Source organism: Amblyomma americanum, chromosome 5, assembly GCF_052857255.1.
Source record: "Amblyomma americanum isolate KBUSLIRL-KWMA chromosome 5, ASM5285725v1, whole genome shotgun sequence".
Classification (NCBI taxonomy): Eukaryota; Metazoa; Arthropoda; class Arachnida; order Ixodida; family Ixodidae; genus Amblyomma; species Amblyomma americanum.
The window spans coordinates 182916536-182936684 of NC_135501.1; the positions used below are offsets into that span (position 1 = coordinate 182916536).

General features: G+C 46.1%; 1 protein-coding gene across 1 annotated transcript in view; it reads right to left on the reverse strand.

Moving 5' to 3' along the window:
* Nucleotides 1–20149, reverse strand: part of LOC144133127 (uncharacterized) — a 122328-nt gene that overhangs the window by 56427 nt on the left and 45752 nt on the right. The window contains exons 3-9 of the mRNA XM_077665988.1: nt 16910–17100; nt 14937–14997; nt 10963–11065; nt 8634–8767; nt 6277–6400; nt 4968–5045; nt 4624–4796 (exon numbers count right to left, since the gene is read on the reverse strand). Coding sequence (XP_077522114.1) covers nt 4624–4796; nt 4968–5045; nt 6277–6400; nt 8634–8767; nt 10963–11065; nt 14937–14997; nt 16910–17100 — 864 coding nt within the window. The remainder of the gene's footprint in view (nt 1–4623; nt 4797–4967; nt 5046–6276; nt 6401–8633; nt 8768–10962; nt 11066–14936; nt 14998–16909; nt 17101–20149) is intronic.

Genomic DNA, 20149 nt, shown 5'->3' on the forward strand with positions numbered 1-20149 from the left:
TAAAAACGCAGCCGCCGCGGTCGGGTTCGAACCCGGGAACTCCAGATCAGTAGTCGAAATACAGAAATTCGAAAATATTTCTAAGCGTATCGTAATAAAGTAATGTAGTAAGGATTGTAACTGGCTGACCACGGCCATAATGTGTGCCATTTCACACAGAAATATGCTCTCGAAACGGTGTAAATATGTCAATAAAAAAATGTAAACCGCCGTTTAGAGTACAGAGCCGCAGAAAACAGGGTAGTTGCTTTGAAAGATCCACGAAGCGCCAGTACTTCCTCCAGCAATTTCGCCAGTCGTCAAAGGTTGCCGCGAAAACATGGCCACTGAAAAACCATATTCGGGGCAAAATAGCTGCAAACATTTCCCCGGTTCCCTTCGCTACTCGAATTCGAACGTTTCTTGTACGTCCTAGATTTAAAGATGGCGGCCGATCATTTGACCAAATTGCTACGTGACCGCGCGAGCGCAGTCGTCGGGCTGGCACGGCGACCTTGGTGCTGTGAGAAGAAGCCTGAAAATTAATTCTCAATGACGTCACTATTTTAAGTGCTACCGCAAAACAAACTTGGCACGTTTTACCTGAACCCTATATAGGTTTGAATCCTTAAATAGTGCGGAGTTCTCAAATGTGGTGCACATGGAATTTTCAGCGAACGCTTCGCTCATGGGCTAGGCCATCATTTGTGTTAACAATGCTAGTCTCAGAGGCGCAAATTAAAGAAAAAAACGGCAGTTGTTAACACTGGGTCATGGTGCGCGGCGCTTTCGTATTCCCCTGCCGTTCACAATAGTAAACAAAATAAGGTTTTTATAGTCTACAACATAGTCTACAGCATAGTCTACAACACTTGATGGCCCGTTTTGCACTCGAGCTGTTCATCCTGACTTTCATATAAATTCCTTGTTTCGTGCTTGTCTGTCTTGTGCAGTCACTCCTGATCACCTGTATGTACTAGTTAACTACCTTTGCACACTTTCAAGGGGGCCTCTTGACCAGGCAAGGGGGACGTCAGTCCGGTTCTTTTGCGGTGTGCAAGGTTCCATTTCTCATCAGTGCAGTCAATTATGTATGTGCCAATTGTCTATTCAAGGGTGCCTCTCGACCAGGCAAGGTGGCCGTGAACATGTGCAGAATCACTTCCTAATCACCGATGGTGCAACGCGGCAAGCTGGCTTCGTCGTCTCCTTCCCGAGGCCTACTGACTGGGCAGGGACACCAACGCTTCCCACGCTGCTGTTTCCTGTCAACGCAACGAGGGCCCGCAGGGGACATCGAGGCGATGACCTGCTGCTCCCGGGTTATCGCCGCCGCGCTGCGTGGGCGCTAATGTGCCAGCTCTGAGCTGCTGCCGACGCAGCCTATGGAGCTTCCTCTGTCCTGTTCAGCTTGTTCGTCGAGCAACGTGCTCCGTCGCTTTCATTTACCATCATAATACCTGACTGTGAAAACAAAATAAAAAATCTATGCCTTCTGGCGCGACCTCTTTCCCAAGAACTGACAATAAATCATTTGCACACAGCCTGGTTCGAGCTTCTTGTCGCCACACGAGCGCTCGTCGGTGGCAGCCGATTTGAGCGTGTGAATTGTGGTTGACGCGACTATGACGTTTCTCAGTACTTCCTGGCGCTGCAGCAAAACTGGTAAGAGGAAATATCTTGGTAGAAAATCCACTCAACAATCCCGACGTCCACGAGATGTCCGTTCAAGAATAATTCAGCGGCTATCGGTTTTGGTATGAAATAAAATAAACTGTATCTTTCATTTGATCATCATTCAATTCTTTCTAGAAAAACAGCGCACACAGGACAGGGACCAAGGGAAGAACCGACGACACGAGCGCTGTCCTGTCCTGTGTGCGCTGTTTTTCTAGAATGACTACCTACCAACTCGCCCAGTCCTCCACATTGGCATAATTCAATTCTTCTCTATCTGAGCGTTAGGCTTGTCGTACATTCCACATGCAGACCTCAGCAATGAATCTTTAGCGGTTTTTAAGAGGAAAATCTGGGAATAAAAGAATCTGACAAAATAAGATTCGCATCGCGTACCATTCAGTAACTTCTTCAAATAATGGCATCGTGGTATCGAAACCTGCTATAGGCTTGTTGCATTCCATTCCATGCTGCATTTGAAACTTATTGTTTAGCAAAGAAGACACTTTGGTATCATTAGCTGGAGCGTGACAATGAGCGTACTTGTTTGCAAAAAAATTTTTTCTGATTAAAGACGTTATGAAATTCTAAACATTTCAATACTTACTATTTGTACACGATGGATAACAAAGCGGTCTTGCATATGCGTAAACACCTCTCATGTGATCTTCCTGGTAGCTGATATTACGCGACAGTGTATACACCGCGTTCGGTGGAAAAGCCGGCGGTGTCGTAGCAGTAGTTGCAGTTGTCGGCACCGCGCGTCGGAAATATTGGGTGGCTGCGTAAAGATCAGAGGGCACGACGCTCAATGAATAAAAAAGACTTGCTATAAGGCCGGGAATCGAACCAGAGCCTTCGGCGTTCGAGATGGCGACGCTTCCACTCCGCCATGACGGCGGCTCTACATTTGAGCACGGATAAAGGAGCGTCGAGTGAATGTACGGGTCTCTTAGAAACATATCTTCGAGATCTGTACTGAGGCGTACATGAGTAATTATGAGCATGTAAACTACAGATTTCAGAATTAAGCGAGTTCCATGCGTTTCCAGTACAATTCCTCCTAGCTTGGTGTGCATTCGTAGCGCCATCCTTCAGGTACCTTCTGAAACACCCCCTTCGCCATGCACGGCGCTGTCCAAGCAGATGGCGCGCGTATCTTCTGAGACTTTTGAGCATGGATAAAGGCGCGTGTAGTGAATGCACGGGTTTTTTAGAAACGTATCTTCGAGATCTGTACTGAGGCGTACATGAGTTATTATGAGCATGTAAATTACAAATGTAATTAAGCGAGCACCATACGTACTCACACGTGCACGCACACACACACACATACATGTACGCAAACACACACGCTCACTGACACATATACAACACGCACGCACGCTCTACAACACGCACACGTACGCACGCGCACAAACACGCAGGCACGCACTTGGTTTGGTGGCGAGCTCCGCAGCTTCCTGCTCAGTTGCTCCTCGAACGTTGCTTCGCCAAGAGTGCAGATTCTTATGGAGACTTTGGTTCGCACATCTTTATTCTTGCCCATGAAATTTCGTCTCATTACTTCGTTTTAATTGGATTTTGGCCAGAAACGACAGAACGGTTGTTCTTTCAAAGGCAGGAGTGCAGTTTTTACATTGGCTGCAGTGTTTGCTTGGCTCACCCGAGTTAACATCTTTCACATTTCGGCGATGTTCCTGAAGCCTTTTATTCAGGCATACCCCCTTTGGCCGATATAGATATTACCACATGACAGGGGGATTGAATGAGAAACACCATTTTAACAGCTTGTTATCACGGGACTCAGCCTATGTTTAAGCCAGCTTAAGGTAATAAACGATGTTGTCAGTCAGCGCCTGTGTTTGTGTCAATCTTGTCAGTGTTGTGACCGCGCTGTAGTCGTCAATATGTGTAACCAACGAGTCAGCCACTACCTACTGGTGTAAATATACTAGGGGCAATGAACCATTCTTCCGATATACAGCAAAATCTATCTTTTATAGTTTTTACATCGCTCGCATCCAGCAGTTAGGACTGCCTTAGAAAACCAAAGCGGAACGCTTTTGACGGTAGCAGAGGAGGTTGCGCGTAGGAGGATCCGGGTCGGGGTTGCCCTCACACCAGCCACCACTCGGAAGTGGCCTCAGTACCGAGAATTGTTTCCTCGGCCATGGTGTCCGGTATGTAAACACGAGAACATTGAGGCCTACATTCATCACTTACTGTGGGACTGCCCAGCTCTCAAGCCCACAAGGATCCGGCACCTGATGGTAGCAGGTCTTTCACCAAGCAACCTTGCTTCATACATTGCCTGGACGCAGGGACCGTACCATCGTTCTCTACTGGACTTCATCAAATCAGCTAACCTTTTTCCATTCATTTAATCTCTACTGCATCATTCATCACACCTTCACCCATCATTGATGCCCTGGGGCAATAAATTTCGCTTTAAAAAAAGAACGTTATTAGCAAAAAATTAAAGCTTGCCGACCGGAGGTCTGCTGAATCAATAATTGTTATATTGAAGCCTTACAGTATAAGAAATAATTTCGCTCATAATCTCTTGCCCGTTAAAAAACGCTTCTGCCCAAAATCGTTGGGTATGATCGGGTACGCGTTGTGTCGTCGTGTTCTTTCTTCGTCTTGTGTTCCTGCGCTGTTTTTCCTTCTTTAACACTTACAAAATCCCGAACAAAGATCCGGGCCACATTTGATTCCTTCAGATGGCACTGGGTGTTAATTTTTTTCTTGCCTATTTCAAGCCTCTCATGATCTATACTAATTACAGGATACATTCGCTTAAAATTCTAAATCCGTAAAAGTGTCGCCATTGATATGCCCTCAAGGAGTTGAAGCCCGGTTCGACATCATAAAGGATCACAGCAGAGTGTACAGAGCGTGCACTGTACTTTTACGATTGACCTTGTGACGGAGCAATTAGAATATAGTGACAGGCAAGGATACCTCAATGAGGATGGTCTCGGTCGTTGGCCCAAGGGCAACCAAGCTCTCGCGTGCAATGGCATTCTGGTTTTTCCGCTCGTAGTGAAAGACGGTGCCAGCAAACACCATGCTTCGGGGACGCTGAATCCTCCAGTTTCCGTTTAAGTAGTAGTGGCCAGTGTTGTTTCGAACAGCTAGGGAAAGGAAAGAGGTAACGATTAGAACTCATGGCTCCACCTGGAGTTTAACGGTTCAGTTCAGTGAGCAGATTTAGCACATGCTTGCATCTGAAAAGGCCCCAATGTAAATAGACAGCACAATGAACTGGGTTGAATTTCTGACAAAATTCAACACGAAATACTCACCGAGGTTGTTTTTCGTGGGGAGCTTGTAAATTTTGATGTTTGTGGCTCCTTTTGGGATTTCCAATAGGTCATTGTATCCTGCAAAAGCAGTTGCACACATGTAGAATGGCAATGGTGAGTTTAATAAAAACTTGACCTGCTCTGTGAACAAACTAACAAGTTCATTTAATACGATTATTTATGTCTAAATTAGAAGAATAAAAACTGACGGTCGATTTGCGCAGTTAGGCCAAATGATAATTAGGTGCGCTAGCATCCTAATCATCTTCTTCAGCCTGACTACGCCCACTGAAGGGCAAAGTCCTCTGCCACGTCTCTCCAATTATCTGTCTTTAACATGATCGTGCTTTGTTAAAGACAAACACGCGCGTGTGCGAACACACGCACGCACGCACACGCACACACACGCACGCGCACACTGAAGCCTGCCGTCGGGAGATCTGCGGACGAGGGCCTTTTTGTTCTGGCAGCCCTGATGTAATAGGAAGCATAAGAGGGTTCTCGCATATCTTCCACCCTCACTGTAAGATGACGTTCTGCGTCACACCAGTGGTAATACAGGACGTACTACGTCCGTCGCTTATTGACGAGGGTGGCGCTGGTGAACACTCTCAAGGTTTGGCCCCATCCAAACATAACTATCCGCGAAAGCAAAAGATTGGACAGCCGTCGCCGTAGCTCAGTTGGTAGAGCACTGGACTCATAATTCCGATTAAAGAATTAAGTTGGGCTAGTTGGTGCTTTTGATCCACAGACTGCGACATATTGCTAGCGTTAAAATACAAAGGACAAAGAGCAGAAACACACAGGGCAGACGCTAGAAGACGCAGTCTGTGGAACTTAATTCGGAGGTCGTGGGTTCGGTTCCCACCAGCGGCATATGGTTGTTTTCTTCTTTTAGTAATTAATTATCTTTAGGCGATAAAATAATGACTAACGGTCGGCGTTGATCAACTCCAGAATTGAAAAAAACCCTATGGTCATTGATTTCTGTGGCTGCTGGCTTCTATATATATATATATATATATATATATATATATATATATATATATATATATATATATATATATATATATATATATATATATATATATATAAAGTAAACAGTTGCAGTACAGTTCAAGAAACGTTTGTCTTCAACAATACTTCAAATCTTTACTTGTGTTATCAGCAGTCGAGTAAGCTTGTTTCATCGTAAAGCTGGCTTCAGGCAAACATCGCTGAATGTTAGCGCAATTCAACTAAAGAAATGAAGCCATGACAGCGAACACCACACACAAGAGCCTGGTAGAGAAATGCCTCAACTCACCTAATTCTAAGTTTTCAAGGTCAAAAACTCCCTGAATGGGTTTGCAGCTGGAACCGTCGCCTTGACACACCCGACACTTGTCCTCCACAGCGTCTGACCCCAGCATCTTGTCACACCCGACAGGCTGGGGAGATGAACGGTTGTTTGGCAAGGAAAGCGGCCACACTTTATCTAGGAAAGCTTAAATGACACACAGGAATTCAGTAGAATCTTGGCGATAAAAATCGTAGAAAGCCGCGGAAAGAGTTCGCACCATCCAAAACGATGACACTCTGTAAGCAGAAGCCCCGGAAACACATTCACGCAGATATGTTTACGTTTGAGGGGTTTGTCTACGGCAGTGCTACTGCTCACCACACGCGGTGCGGACTGGGCGACACCGCTCACTCGCAATAGCTTCCAAAGTTTATTCAGAGTTTAACCAGAAATAATTACAAATGTTATGGTTATAAAGAAGGTTACAAAAAGAGGTTCCAAAGTATGGAAATGTGGTGGGACCGCTAAGTACAAACGCTAAAAAGAACAAATAGAGACTTGAAGCAGCATTGCATGTCAATACAAACTTGTTAGCGATATTTCAAGAATACAACATTATGAAGTGTAAGCAACAAATGTACTGAAAAGTGAAGTTTCGATGAGAGAGCAATCCAGATAGATATAATGTGAATTATGGTTTGATTTATGGGGGTTTAACGTCCCAAAGCGACTCAGGCTATGAGGGACGCCGTAGTGAAGGGCTCCGAAAATTTCGACCACCTGGGGTTCTTTTACGTGCACTGACATCGCACAGCACACGGGCCTCTAGAATTTCGCCTCCAGCGAAATTCGACCGCCGCGGCCGAACCCGCGTCTTTCGGGCCGGCAGCCGAGCGCCATAACCACTCAGCCACCGCGGCGGCTTTAATGTGGATTGAAACAGCTTTCTAATGTAGAGTAAAGAATGAACAGGCGGAGTTTACGTCTAAATGGCGCTACATATGATACTGTTTTAATCCTATGAGGCAATAAATTCCACAGTTTTAATAAAGAAAACCCGAGAGTCAGCATTCCACAGTTGGCTCGAACTTTCGGCAGTCCAAAATTATCGTGGGATGCAAATCTAGTGCAGTTACACTTGACCAGTTCTTGGATGTGTATGTACTGTAAATGGTTACGGTTACTTAACACAAGCTGAGCAAATATGCCAAGGTTAAATTTTATCAGTTCTGAAATTCGAGGGATGTTGAGCTCAGATTATGATGGAGTAAAGGAGGATTTCCTATTTGACCAAGTAACTATGCGGACCGCTCGGTTCTGTATAATCTGAAGCGCGGTACCCGTAGGGCATTAAGGGTGATCGCTAACTCTCTACGGGTACCGCGCGATTGGCGATCGCAGCGTCAGCGATAACAGCTCGACGGCGGAGTGGCTGTTCGTGAATTTATAGCATGCGTTCTGCACATGGTGCAAAGCGGATGTGCGAATTGTACACATTGTAAGAAATGGGCTCTAGTCAGGGTATTTCATAGGCTCATATGGTCACTAAGCTCTTACTACTCGTGATTGTATTGTCGACGTCCTGCTGTAATTACAAAACAAAGCAGTGAAATGTTTCTCATGCATTATAATATGCAATAGCAGTGCATGACCAGTGAACCTGGTTAGAAATAAGTCATTGGTTCTGGCAGTAATAGCATAGGGTACTCTGCACACCTGGGCCATTGCAGCAAGCGTTTTAGGAAAGTTGTCAGTTGCACAAAACCAAAAACATGTCAAGTTATTGTTTCATGGCTTGATGCATGAGGCACTATCAAAAAATGCAATGCAACCCCGAACTCATTTTAGAAAATAGGGAATGATATAACCCAACATGGTCGGACAAGAAAGACCTTTTTGGTCTTCGCAAAGTGGCTTGATTTCAACGTGACTGAGAACAACTTAAGGTGTCATTAATGTGAGACTGAAGTTATGTGGCACACTGACACTGACACACTGACACATTCTTTTTTTTTCTTTCTGAATGGAACTGAGCAATGAGCAGCGCATGCATTGGAATACATGCAAAAACGAAAATGTTTGCACACCACTGCTATCTCTTGATGAAAGAATTGAAGAACAGGGCTCAATGGAAGAAACTTCAGGGTACATTGCAAAATGTACCCAGATGCTAGGCTCTATACCTATAGAAGACTATGCAAGTAACTTCAGGATTGTAATAGTGACGCAAGTGATGTCCCCTCATTGGGCGAATTTGTGGGCATCACAAAGGACAGTGAAACCTTTAAAATTTTTTTTCCATAGCAGCCATATGTCCATCATTTGTATCAGTTTTACTGCAATGCACACCAAGACATATTTAGAGTAAGTTGAGGCATTACCACGCAAGTCCCATTGACGCAAACGTCAAGACTGCCGTCGTCAAAGCACCGCGTCCCGTCGATGGTCTTGGGTGAGTGCCGGTAGTGGAACCGTTCACCTCTGGGTCTACAATTCAACTCGCAGGGGCGGCCAGCTGAGTATATACAGGACAAAAATACTCAAAGCACAAGCAAGTTCAAAATCCTAATATAGACAATTGACTCCAGCAAATAATTCCAGCTATTCGTACGAACAGTATGGTTGGTGGGGTTGGACGCCCCAAAGCGACTCAGGCTATGAGGGACGATGTGGGCGAGGGCTCCGGATGATTTCGACCACCTGGGGTTCTTTAACGTGCACCGACATCGCACAGTACACGGGCCTCTAGAATTTCGCCTCCATCGAAATGCGACCGTCGCGGCCGGTATCGAACCCGCGTATTTCGGGCCAGCAGCCGAACGCCATAACCACTCAAGCACCGTGGCGACTCTGATCATGAAGGAAGTTGGTGAACTAGAATGGCAGAACAGGAAACTTAACCTCCGTTTATCGGCACACTGGTATCGGAAAAAAAATATCTATTGTCAAATATAGTTGAAGTAGCAAAAAAGATCGAAGTTCCAGAGTTGACCGATAATGACTGTCAGCCATTCACAGGCTGTTAGCTACGGGTAAGGTGCCGATAATTATGGTCGATTTTGGAAGCTTGTCGGCAAAATAGAACTGTTTGTGAAAAAGAGAAAGGAACTAAAGACGTTTGACGAGAAATTTCACATCTTCGAGACATTGCTTGCGAATGCAAGAGACTGCGCATGGACAGTTGGGTTTAAGTGCGTGTAACATCCAAATGGGAACTGAGTTCCATAGAAAGACGGTGAAAGCGTTCTCAACGTCCGCCACGAAAATGAACTAATTAAGTTCGCTTAGCTAGCTTAGTCCTGTGCTTTAAACCTTGCTCCCACTTTTTATCATTGCTTATATCGGTTATGCCTTGCCCTTAAACCTTTCCAAGGTATCTGGTAATTAACAACGTATTTGGATCCGTACAGTAGTTTTTTTTTTAAACAGAACTACTGGTCGAGGAGGAGGTTTTGCTGTGCTTACGAAAAAAGCTTTTTCTGTAAAATTTTCCCGGCCAACTCATGCATTCACATGGACTATAAAATTCTGTCGTTAAAAATGAACAGCATTTTAATGCCATTGTTCAACCATCCCCAAGCGGAGACGTACGGAACTTGTTTTTTTTAGTCTTTACTGAGATTTGTCAGCTATAGTAAGTACAATATTGCAATGGGCAGAGATTTTAATGAAAATATACTGCCTGAAACTCCCGCTAAAAGAAAAATGGAGTAGGCACATTCATAGAGTAGTTCGCATTGCAGCGTTTTGCAGAGAAACGTAACACACGTCAGCCTTGTCAATGAATGCACTGTGAATGAGTCCACCTTGTGAATTATGCAGTAAGCCTTCTTTTTGGCCTTATTACCTGCTAAGGGTATCACTGCCAAAGTCAGTTAGGAGTAACCAGCTCATTTCCATTCGACCATGTTTTCTTTTCAAGTCATCATCGATAATGTGAGGGCGCGGCTTAATACAGCGAAACGATCATTTAGGAAGCTTACCCAGGCTTCAAGTTCGGTTCCGTCACAGGCGTGCTCACCCTGCCGTTCCTTGCGTCTTACGCGCTGAACTGCCGAGTGCTTAAAAGAAGGCATGGAAGCCGCGCTGCCACCCCAACACCAGTTTCACCATTACCCGCTGCGGTGGCTCAGTGCTTAGGGCTCTCGGGTACTGATCCGCAGCTCCCGGGTTCGAACCCGACCGCAGCGGCTGCGTTTCGATGGAGGCGAAACGCAAAGGCGCCCGCGTGCTGTGTGGTGTCAATGCACGTTAAAGATCTCCAGGTGGTCGAAATTATTCCGGAGCCCTCCACTACGGCATCTTATTCTTTCTTTCTTCCCTTAGTCCCTCCTTTATCCCTTCCCTACGGCGTGGTTCAGGTGTCCGCCGACATGTGAGGCAGATACTGCGCCATTTACTTTCTCCGAAAGCAAATTTACAGTAATTGGCCGCAGTCATAGCATTAAATAGCCGCATCTGTGTTTCGTTGGAAACCCCATTGGGCAACTCCCCCCCTCCCCGCGGAAGGGTCTCCTGTTTTTGTGCCTTGCCGACGTCTTTGCCGATTCATTTTGTTTTTCACGTAGATTGCGTATATTTCTGCATAAACTAAAATCTGAGCTTGTAGGTAAGTACCTCCCATGTCCGAGCACGTTATTTCCATGTCCTGTCCGAAACTGATACTGGCACTGAACAATGAATTTACTTCCAAACCGCCGTACTCCTTACCTTTGTAATAGGGCAGCCAGCTGTAGTAGCGGCCCTTGAAAGGAACGCTGTCGAATCGAGCACACTGTTCTTCCCTGAAGTCCTTCGAGATGTCCGGACAATCCTAGATGCGAAGATGGCAAAATGAGTAATCAGCGAAGAAGAATGCAAGAAAATGAGAGCAAAGGCATACAAGAAGTGTCATACATAAAAGCAATGCCTGACTTATCGCCCTTAATGAAAATGATTTTATAGCAACTATATTTCGTATTAAGGTAGAAAATGAAACACAGTAATGAGCCATGTGATACGGAAAAGATAGCTTGGAGACTTTAATGTCTGATATAAGTGTAATCAGTGTTGCTTATGTGCCCAGCTCTGAACTTCCACATAAAAGAGGCTGTATGGAACACCACGTAAAATTTATTTTTACAGCGTGAACTATTTCGCAGTATAGCACCTTTTCTTACTGCAAGAGAGAAACGAGCTCTCTGGATTATATAGAGCACCACAGAGCTTGATTTTTGCAAAGGCCTTAGAACTTCCTGGTGACGGAATTGTTCCACATCTAGAAATTTTACAAAAATCTAGTTAGTGGGCTCGGCAAAAAAAAAGGGCTTTTGCATATCAGCCAGGAAAGAATTGAACAGTTCCTGGATTTTTAAGGTGGATTATTGGATAGAAGGTCTAGAGACCTAGAAGCAGCAAAAAAAAAACAAAACAAACAAGAAATCCCAGTTTTGTGAGAGCATGTGCACACAGCTCCAGATTGAGATGGAAAATGGTGCCTGCGCAGCAGTAGGTAGAATACGTCTCTTCTTTAGCGTTTTTCACTTGAACTACTAAGAAATTCACCTCTTATTGCATCCGCGCTCTAACATATTTGTCAAGGATGATGAAGGTGATGCAAAAGTCAAATGTGAGGGGTGTTACATGTAAAAAAAGTCCAAATATCGAGTTCTATAGAACTGAGCAGTGGAATGTCACCCCGGGTATTCTTCACCATTCTGGCGTCCCACACACTTTGTCAGCAAAAGTTTGAGTGCAGGCCAGTGATGAGTGTACTGGCCGTATACAACATCGTTCAAGAAGCTCATTAAAAGCACTGTCTACGAGAGCACATTTTCGGTCAATAAGAACATCAGAAGATGCGGTCGTAGTCACCATGTTCTGCTGTCTGTACAGCTACTTGATTTTTCGTTTCAGGTCATCAACCACACGATACATACCAGCACCAATCCCTAGTAATAAAAATATGCACCACAAACCATTACCCTTTAGCGAAAAGAACATCTTGATGCCAAGTGTTTATGGAGCTGCAATCCTCTGGAGTGTGCAGTCTGTTAAATACTAAAAACATTAAAATGCTTAACATTCCTCTGTCTTAAGCTTCAAAACTCCGTTACATCTGGTTATCAATTTATCTTAGGTAAATATGGGGATGAGGAAAAGAATGAACATGATGTAGTAAGATGTGAGGCAATATATGCGTTGAAACTTATTTGATGAGTTTTGAAAAAAAAAATATGATGCATGTTTAGAACGCATCATCTCTTTCAGCTCATAGTTTACGGTTCCAGGGACGTGGATGCTCTAGCAAAGAGTCCAACGAGCAGTTAGTCTGCGTACCAAGAATGCTAAAAGGAAGAACAATGATTAAGACAGAGTTCATGCTGCTAATGCAAGCTGTGACTAATACCAACTGCTTACAGGTAACCCTTGGTTAGATTGCCGGCAGTAGTCAGACATAATTCATTGTGCCAAATATGAATGGCGATTATTGGTAAGCAGCAGTGTCGAAACAAACAAATATCGGTTTAGAATTCCGAAAAACGTCCAAAGGATTTCTGAAGTAGACGTGCGGTTAAAGCCAAGCAGCCAAAAAATTAAGTCTATGATGTCTCCAATATCGACGCATTCATGAAAATAATATGCTTCCTTTGTCCCCAGTTGTTTGGTTTGGTTTAGAGCGTTTAACGTCCGAAAGCGACACAGGCTATGAGAGACGCCGTAGTGAAGGGCTCCGCAAATTTCGTCCACCTAGGGTTCTTTTACGTGCACTGACATCGCACAGCACACGGGCCTCTAGAATTTCGCCACCATCGAAATTCGACCGCCGCGGCCGGGATCGAACCCGCGTCTTTCGGGCCGGCAGTCGAGCGCCATAACCACTAAGCCACCGCGGCGGCCACTGTCCCCAGTTGTTGCCAGGGCAAAGAACACATGAACACCTCGGCGGCTCCCAGTTTCCTGTCATTTCCGGAAGGCTTATTTTATGCTCCTCTGACACCACAAGACCACAATAATACTCCGAAATATTTACCTCCTGCAGAGGTGTACCTTCGCGTGTTTTTAATGCTACTCTTGAGGTCCAAAACAATTCTTGTGCTCGGGATGCCGTCCTAGGGTGTCAGACGATAAAATCCACTGTGCACCAAGAGTGCTCGAAGTTTCCCATAGGCACGGCGCCTTTGCAAGATGCCCCCGATGCAAAGTTTTGAATGACACCAGTTGTATCATAGCACGCGGGTATGACACTTTAGATTGGGCGTGGCTCAGGCACTTTTTGTTGGCAATAACCTGCAGAGCTGTATCCTTGTAGACCCCATTTTTAAGATGACCTAGAGTACAGTAACAAAGTTTCCCATCTCCTTCAGTTCCGGTCCTGGGTCGGTCTTGATCTCAAGAATATTAGGCTTTATGTATATCATCGACAGGGCATATTTGAGATCTATTCAATCTAGCTGGAGCTTCATCTGTGTAAAGACATTAACAATGGCTTGGATGGACACTACAAAATACAGCCCTGCCATTACCACATATGTGATCGTAATCTAACATTCGACGAAACACCGTCTGCTCAGAGTGAAGCATTGATATTATGAAGATTAGGTCGCTGACCAAGTAAAAAAACAAAAATGACGCTTCGGGTCCCATACAGGGTCCTTGTTAACAATAAGACTGCCTCGGAAAAAGGGAAGGATATATAGGCTTCAGCATCCTTCGTGATCTTTTCTCTTCGATAGGATGAAGCGTGCGCTGATTCCTGTTCAGCATGTTGGCCGTCGTCTGGTTGATTAGGGACTCCAAATCTAACCTTGCCGAAATGTTTCTTTCGGTTGCCAAGATTGTTGCCTCATCCCAGCCTATATCGTGCCCGGTGGACTGCACGTATGGCCATCTTCTGGCTGTTATGAGACGGCCTATGGATATCCGCGATATAGCAGAGTGGTCTGACTGTTTGGACCCTCCGCGGCGGCTCAGTGGTTAGAGCGCTCGGCTACTGATCCGGAGTTCCCGGGTTCGAACTTGACCGCGGCGGGCGTGTTTCGCTGGAGGCGAAACGCTAAGGCGCCCGTGTGCTGTGCGATGTCAGTGCACGTTAAAGATCTCCAGGTGGTTTAAATCATTCCGGAGCCCTCCACTACGGCACCTCTTTCTTCCTTTCTTCTTTCACTCCCTCCTTCATCCCTTACAGCGCGGTTCAGGTGTCCGCCGATATGTGAGACAGATACTGCGCCATTTTCTTTCCTCAGAAACCATATTTTTTAATTTTGACTGTCTGAACCTGTTCATTTCACCCATCCTCTCCGCTACGTTCCAGGGGAAATCAGGGGAGTCTAACCGGACCCGCTCATTTTTTTTCCTTTTCCCCACCTACGGGTGGTAAAATTACCATTGCCCTCGGGCCTTTTCTTTTATCTTCAAATCGGATTAAGCTTGTTATACGTCAGCGGTGCAGGCAGGGGCTTATTATGTTTCAATCTTTTTAGGTTGCCCCAACCTGAAATATGTCTGAACGAGCATCAAGCGCACGAAGCCGCAAGGTTGCCAGCAAACTCGTTCAAGCAGATCACTTAAACAGGAGAAGACACCGCAATAGACGTGGTTGCAAGTGGTTAAACATTGCTCTTTAAATGAGCAGAACCACTGTAACCGGTGTTCTCACATTGATTTGTATTGAAAGACATGGTGAGTGAGCAGCGTATACTTACTTCGACATTGCAGGTGAAGTACCTTGTGGAAGGACCCACGCATCCGTGCGACTTGTCAGCCCTTTTGAAACGAGAAGAAAGCGAGAAACGCACCAAACGTCGGGGCAACCAAGGTGTTCATCAACGTGACTGTCGAAAAGGCAGACAACCATATCAGGATGTGAGGTATCAGGCGGCCTATGTAAAGCTACAAAATTGAAACCATCAATACCACAATGGGGACTTTTTTGTTTTTTTAATTCCTGGTGAAGTTGGAAGCACGTAAATATATCTCGGCTCTACGACCACGAAACAAGAGATGCTAGTGAGTGCCTAAATGCTGTTTCTGTCAAACACGAATTTGAACTACTTCACTTTGACGAACCAGCTTGTGCCTTCTCTTGCGCTTCTTACAGGTTCGATCCCCCATGGTCGTCACTTTGTAGAGGTGGAGGTGCCGACGCGGGTCGGAAGAAGGTATGGCAGAGTAAATGGGTCTAAAGCACAGACGGTGCTTAGGGGTTCTGAGGGACGCCGTAGTGGAGGGAACCAGGATGTATTCGACCGCCCAGGCTTTCCGAAAGTGCACTGACTGCGCTGAGCAAACGGCCATTTTGTGCAAAAACGCTGCGACCACACCGGCATCCTATCGCGCAACCTGGTTAGCCGCCGTGTACACGTGCTCAGGAGCTATGCAGAGTATAGCCACTGAGATGGATCAGCGGGTGGGCGGAAAAAGGGTAATGTTGGCCAGTTCGGTGGTGAAAAAGAAAAAGGAAGGAGTCGGCGGTAGGGTAATCGCGAATGGAACAAAAGACGCTTCGTCACGAGGGCCCGCCTAATAGTTCAGAGCAACTATAGTAGAGCCACAAATTAAGCAAAGAGCGTGAGCTAAGCTACATGGTTTCGCCGTTGTTAATTACTGGAGGAGGAGACCAATATAGGCCACCCAAATTGAAACACAAGGTCCACGACCAGCGGTTCCCCGCTCCATAGAAATCAATAGCTACCCCTCTGAAACAGCACACAGTGCTCCGACGTTCTTATGATTCGCCTCCCGACTTGCACATAGCATGTTACTCGAAAAAGGTGTTTATTTTAAGAAGTACAGAAAGCAAATTTTTGTTGGGAGTTCTTTCCCTCAAACGATGAGGAGACAAGGGAAAAACAAAGAGGGGTTCGTGATGACATACACATGAAGGACGCCAAGAGTAAATGAAACCATGAAGCATATTTTTTCTTTTTTTTAATATACGGTGTTGATAGGTTGGAAAGTATCGCTGAAAGATAGGTGATTAGAAAGTCTAAGAAAAAACAACCACTAGCCGCCAGTTGGATCTGAACTTAAGACCTTCGAATGACTTGGACTGTCCGGAGAAACACCACACGCGCCTGCCTTTTCCCACCTGCATGTTATTCTCGAAGCTACAAGGAGATAGTTCTTCGGGAGGCTGTATATTTTGCAGGTAAGCCTGGTGTTGTTCGTGTAACTTTCTTAGTCATTAAAATTTTTGCTTAGTCGTTCTTTGTGCAGCGTTTCTCTCTTCTCCTCTACTTGTGGAAAGAGAGAAGGAGAGACAGGAAAGGGGTCAGGGAGACAGTTGGCAGGTGGCAGGGGAACAGAGGAAAATATTCCTAAACACCACCCAGAAGGTGGAGGCTTCAGAGAAACGCCGACGCCGTCGGATAGTTTCGGCCTCTATGGCCCTTATAATGCTATCGCATTAAAGTACCTTTGACTGGGTCCTATTAGAAGTCGCGGCCAGCGGTTGGAGACGTATTGGCGACGTCACTGCCACGTTACACATACGGGCTCGTAGCTTTAAGGAACTCTGTTCGATAATAGCTGACGTGACGAAATAGAAAATCGAGAGTCCCCTACTGCGGTTTGCCTTATAATCTTCAGTGGCGCTTTGCACATCAGTCAATTACGCAGTCAGCGAAAACATTGTGTCACCAGTATAGGGCCACTAGACCTGCTTACGAACATTTACCTGGAGTCTTCGCAGACCCTAGTCTGGTAGGCTACTCCTCCTCCGCAAGTCCTGGAGCAGGTGCTGCTGGGTGTCCAGGGGCCCCAGGGCCCGGACTCCTTGTAGAATGCTGGGTTGAGCCCTAACGCCACGTCCTGTGGGATCTGATGCTGGCGTCGGTGACGGATGTGGTGGCCATGACGACGTGTGAACTGTTCAAGAGAGAAAAGAAGAGCGGGAACACATTTGGTTTTGCGGGTAAAGAGCAAAAAAAAAAGTCTAACAAGAAAACATATGCAGCTGGTGAACCGACTGGCGACCAGTAATGCGAACATTGTGCTGTCATCTTGATGTATATCTCATAGAGTTTCCGCGGTTATTTAGCGTGCTCACCTCATGCTTCATTTCAGACTTTTATGATCGTGTTTGCAGCACACAAAAACGTAACTACTTTAGCGTCTGGGTGGCTAGTATTCACTGTAAGTTGGGCCTAAGCATACATCGCAAAATCACGAATGCTAACTCAGGCTTGGTCACAAAAGTTTCTTCAGCCTACGGGCTCATTCAAACTCACACTCACAGAGGCCCGGACTCACTCGAACTCGTTATCTCAAAATCATGAAGCTCAGAACTCACTTGTGCTCACTCAGACTCATGACTTACCCAGGGTGAACCACTCATTACGATTCATGATCCCTTTGGACTCATCCACTCATCCCGACCCACGACTTCTTTGAGTTCGCTCCCTCGTTTAGACCCATTTGACTCAGTTTAGCGGGCCTTTTTCGTTTTTCAGTCTTTTCCTCCTCCTGCATTTTGCTCGAATGTTTTCATGCCCAAATTTTTTCAATATATCCGTGCACATATCCACCAAAGTTTGCCTTTATTCCATCGCATGGATAATTTCCGTCTTTGCTGATCCATATGCGCTGATTTGCAGCCAATGGCAGTCGACACATTACAAATAAACACTGTGCAGACGGGCACTTATTTTGTAGCTGTTTATAGCTCACGGACGAAACTGTCCAACGGCATGATCGAACGCCACGCACCACGCTTCTCTAGTTTCTAATCCGAAACACAGTGTTGTGCGGCGGCCGATCGGTCAAAGACGTGCAGGGTAGAAACTCCAGGGGACGCTTTGTGCATCTTCATCCTAGTGTTCCTGTATATGCTCCCGCGGGGAGCAGAGTTGCTTTTCCGTTTTGCCTTGCCGCCCCGAACGCCATTCGCCGAGGGGCGATCACATGATTTGCGGGACGTCAAGTGTTCAACTTTCCGCGGCGAAGCTGACCTCACAGGCGCAGTGCCGAGCGACCCCTCGTCAGCTCGACGCCTCAAATGTGACCCCACGCTGTCGGTTACATTTAGAAAATTTTCCGTGCACACCTGTGGCGCCAGGTTTGGTGTTCTGCTGTGGTAGTGAGGGAAGCAGTCGTCAGTTAAGACTGGGTGCAGTGCAGCAAAACTGCAGCAACCGCACTGCCAACAGCAAAGCGTTTTATGAAGTGCCATTTGGAAGGTCGGCGGCTGAAGTGCGTCGGCGATTGAAGTGGCTTTTGAGAATGGGCCGCGTCAAGCGCGACCAAATATTATAATTTATTAACGCAGATGAAAAGATAATGCTTTTTAATAAAAATTAGCTAAGTTAATAATATAAACGAGAAAGAGTATTTGCAACGTCCCTTAAAGATTCCTCATTTTATTGCATTTAGAACGGCTACATTTTGTAAAATATTTTAGGCAAGCAATTGAGTTTGAAATTTTTTCGTTACGTTAGACTCGCCTGTTCAATGCATTGGTGTTGCTTTAGTCTGCCTGCCTGCAAGAAGCAGCAGAATCATTTTTGACGTGGTTCTAGGGAGGGGCGTTTTCATATTTTCCGTGCATAACTCGCACAAAACACGCGGTAGTGCTAGTTGTGAAAAAAGTAATTTATCGCTATACTCTTTTTTTAGGACGAGCGCGCAAGAAGACAAGACGGGAAAGACGCTGTCCCATCCGATACGGTACTGTTTTTTTATCTGAAATTCCTTGTTTAAAAAAAACTCGCAGGCCGTCACTAGTATTTTTCGTCAATTTATCATGACCAATTTGGCGCTAACATACGGCGATTTTTTTTTCATGTTGTATGCGCACCCTCGGCAAAGAACAGATTAGCTTTTGGTGTTACGTTAAAAAAAATTGGGATCGATTCCAATTTGTACTCAAATAAAAAAAAACAAGCCCAAGCTCTCTACAAAGCGAGCGCATGAACGCAGCCCCTGTACGCATGAGCGATGCCTTTCCAGCACAGCTTGGAACATGATGGCGGACCTTCGCGCAACTCTGCTCTCTGAGGGAGCATATATAGGAACGCTACTTCACACTCTTCAGAAGACATATGCTTGGCGTCATGTTTGGCATGAACGTTCACCACGCCTACCATGGACACTGTACCGTGGACGTCCACGTTACCCGTGCATCGAACGTATTGACCGCTGGTAAGCAGTGAGTTGGTTCAGACATTCGGTGAAATGTCATGCCGAAGCACTGCGTTGGTGAACCTTTTGATTTGACGTGCTCCGCAAGAAAGTGTCATGTGCAGCGTGTGGCTTGTATGTTAAGCATTGCGAATACTAAAGCAATGGACAATCGTGCAAAAGAACTTGGTGACGTCATGATGGGTGATCCGCGCCTTGCTTGTTGGCAACAGCGGCCCTATCGTGTATGCTACCTTAGAGAAAGACTGCCGTACACAGGAGGGCCGACCCATGGCCTACATCAAGACTGATTATCCAGACTGCCTGAATTTTATTCGAAGCCTCTGTCGTGCAGCGCACTGAGGCCGACGTGCATTCACCATGTACAAACGTTGGTCCAAGCTCAGAAGGCTGGCGAGTCCGCCCGGCGTCCTGTAGTGCGTCCAGCACGGGAACGGCCCAGTGCTCCGAAGCTTCCGGAAGCCGTGCTGGAGAACATACGGAAGCTCGTAAACAAAGGCGATTTGCACGAGCGCGTGCTGCGGGACGCGCACTATCTGTGCTAAGGTATGTCGACCGATGTTGAGCAGTACGGCTTCGCATCGCTGGAAGACTGCCTGGTGTGGGTCCGATTGGCAGCAGAAAGTAAGACAGGCCTGGGCTGTCGTCGCCGTGATGGTGTCGTGCCCGGAGGGAATTTATACGCAACGTTTCGCCTAGGCGCATGCACGTGGGTCCGGCCGTTCGCCGACCTCAAGAAACATACAGCTGTTGCGCTGCTGGTGCCGACTGTTCCACG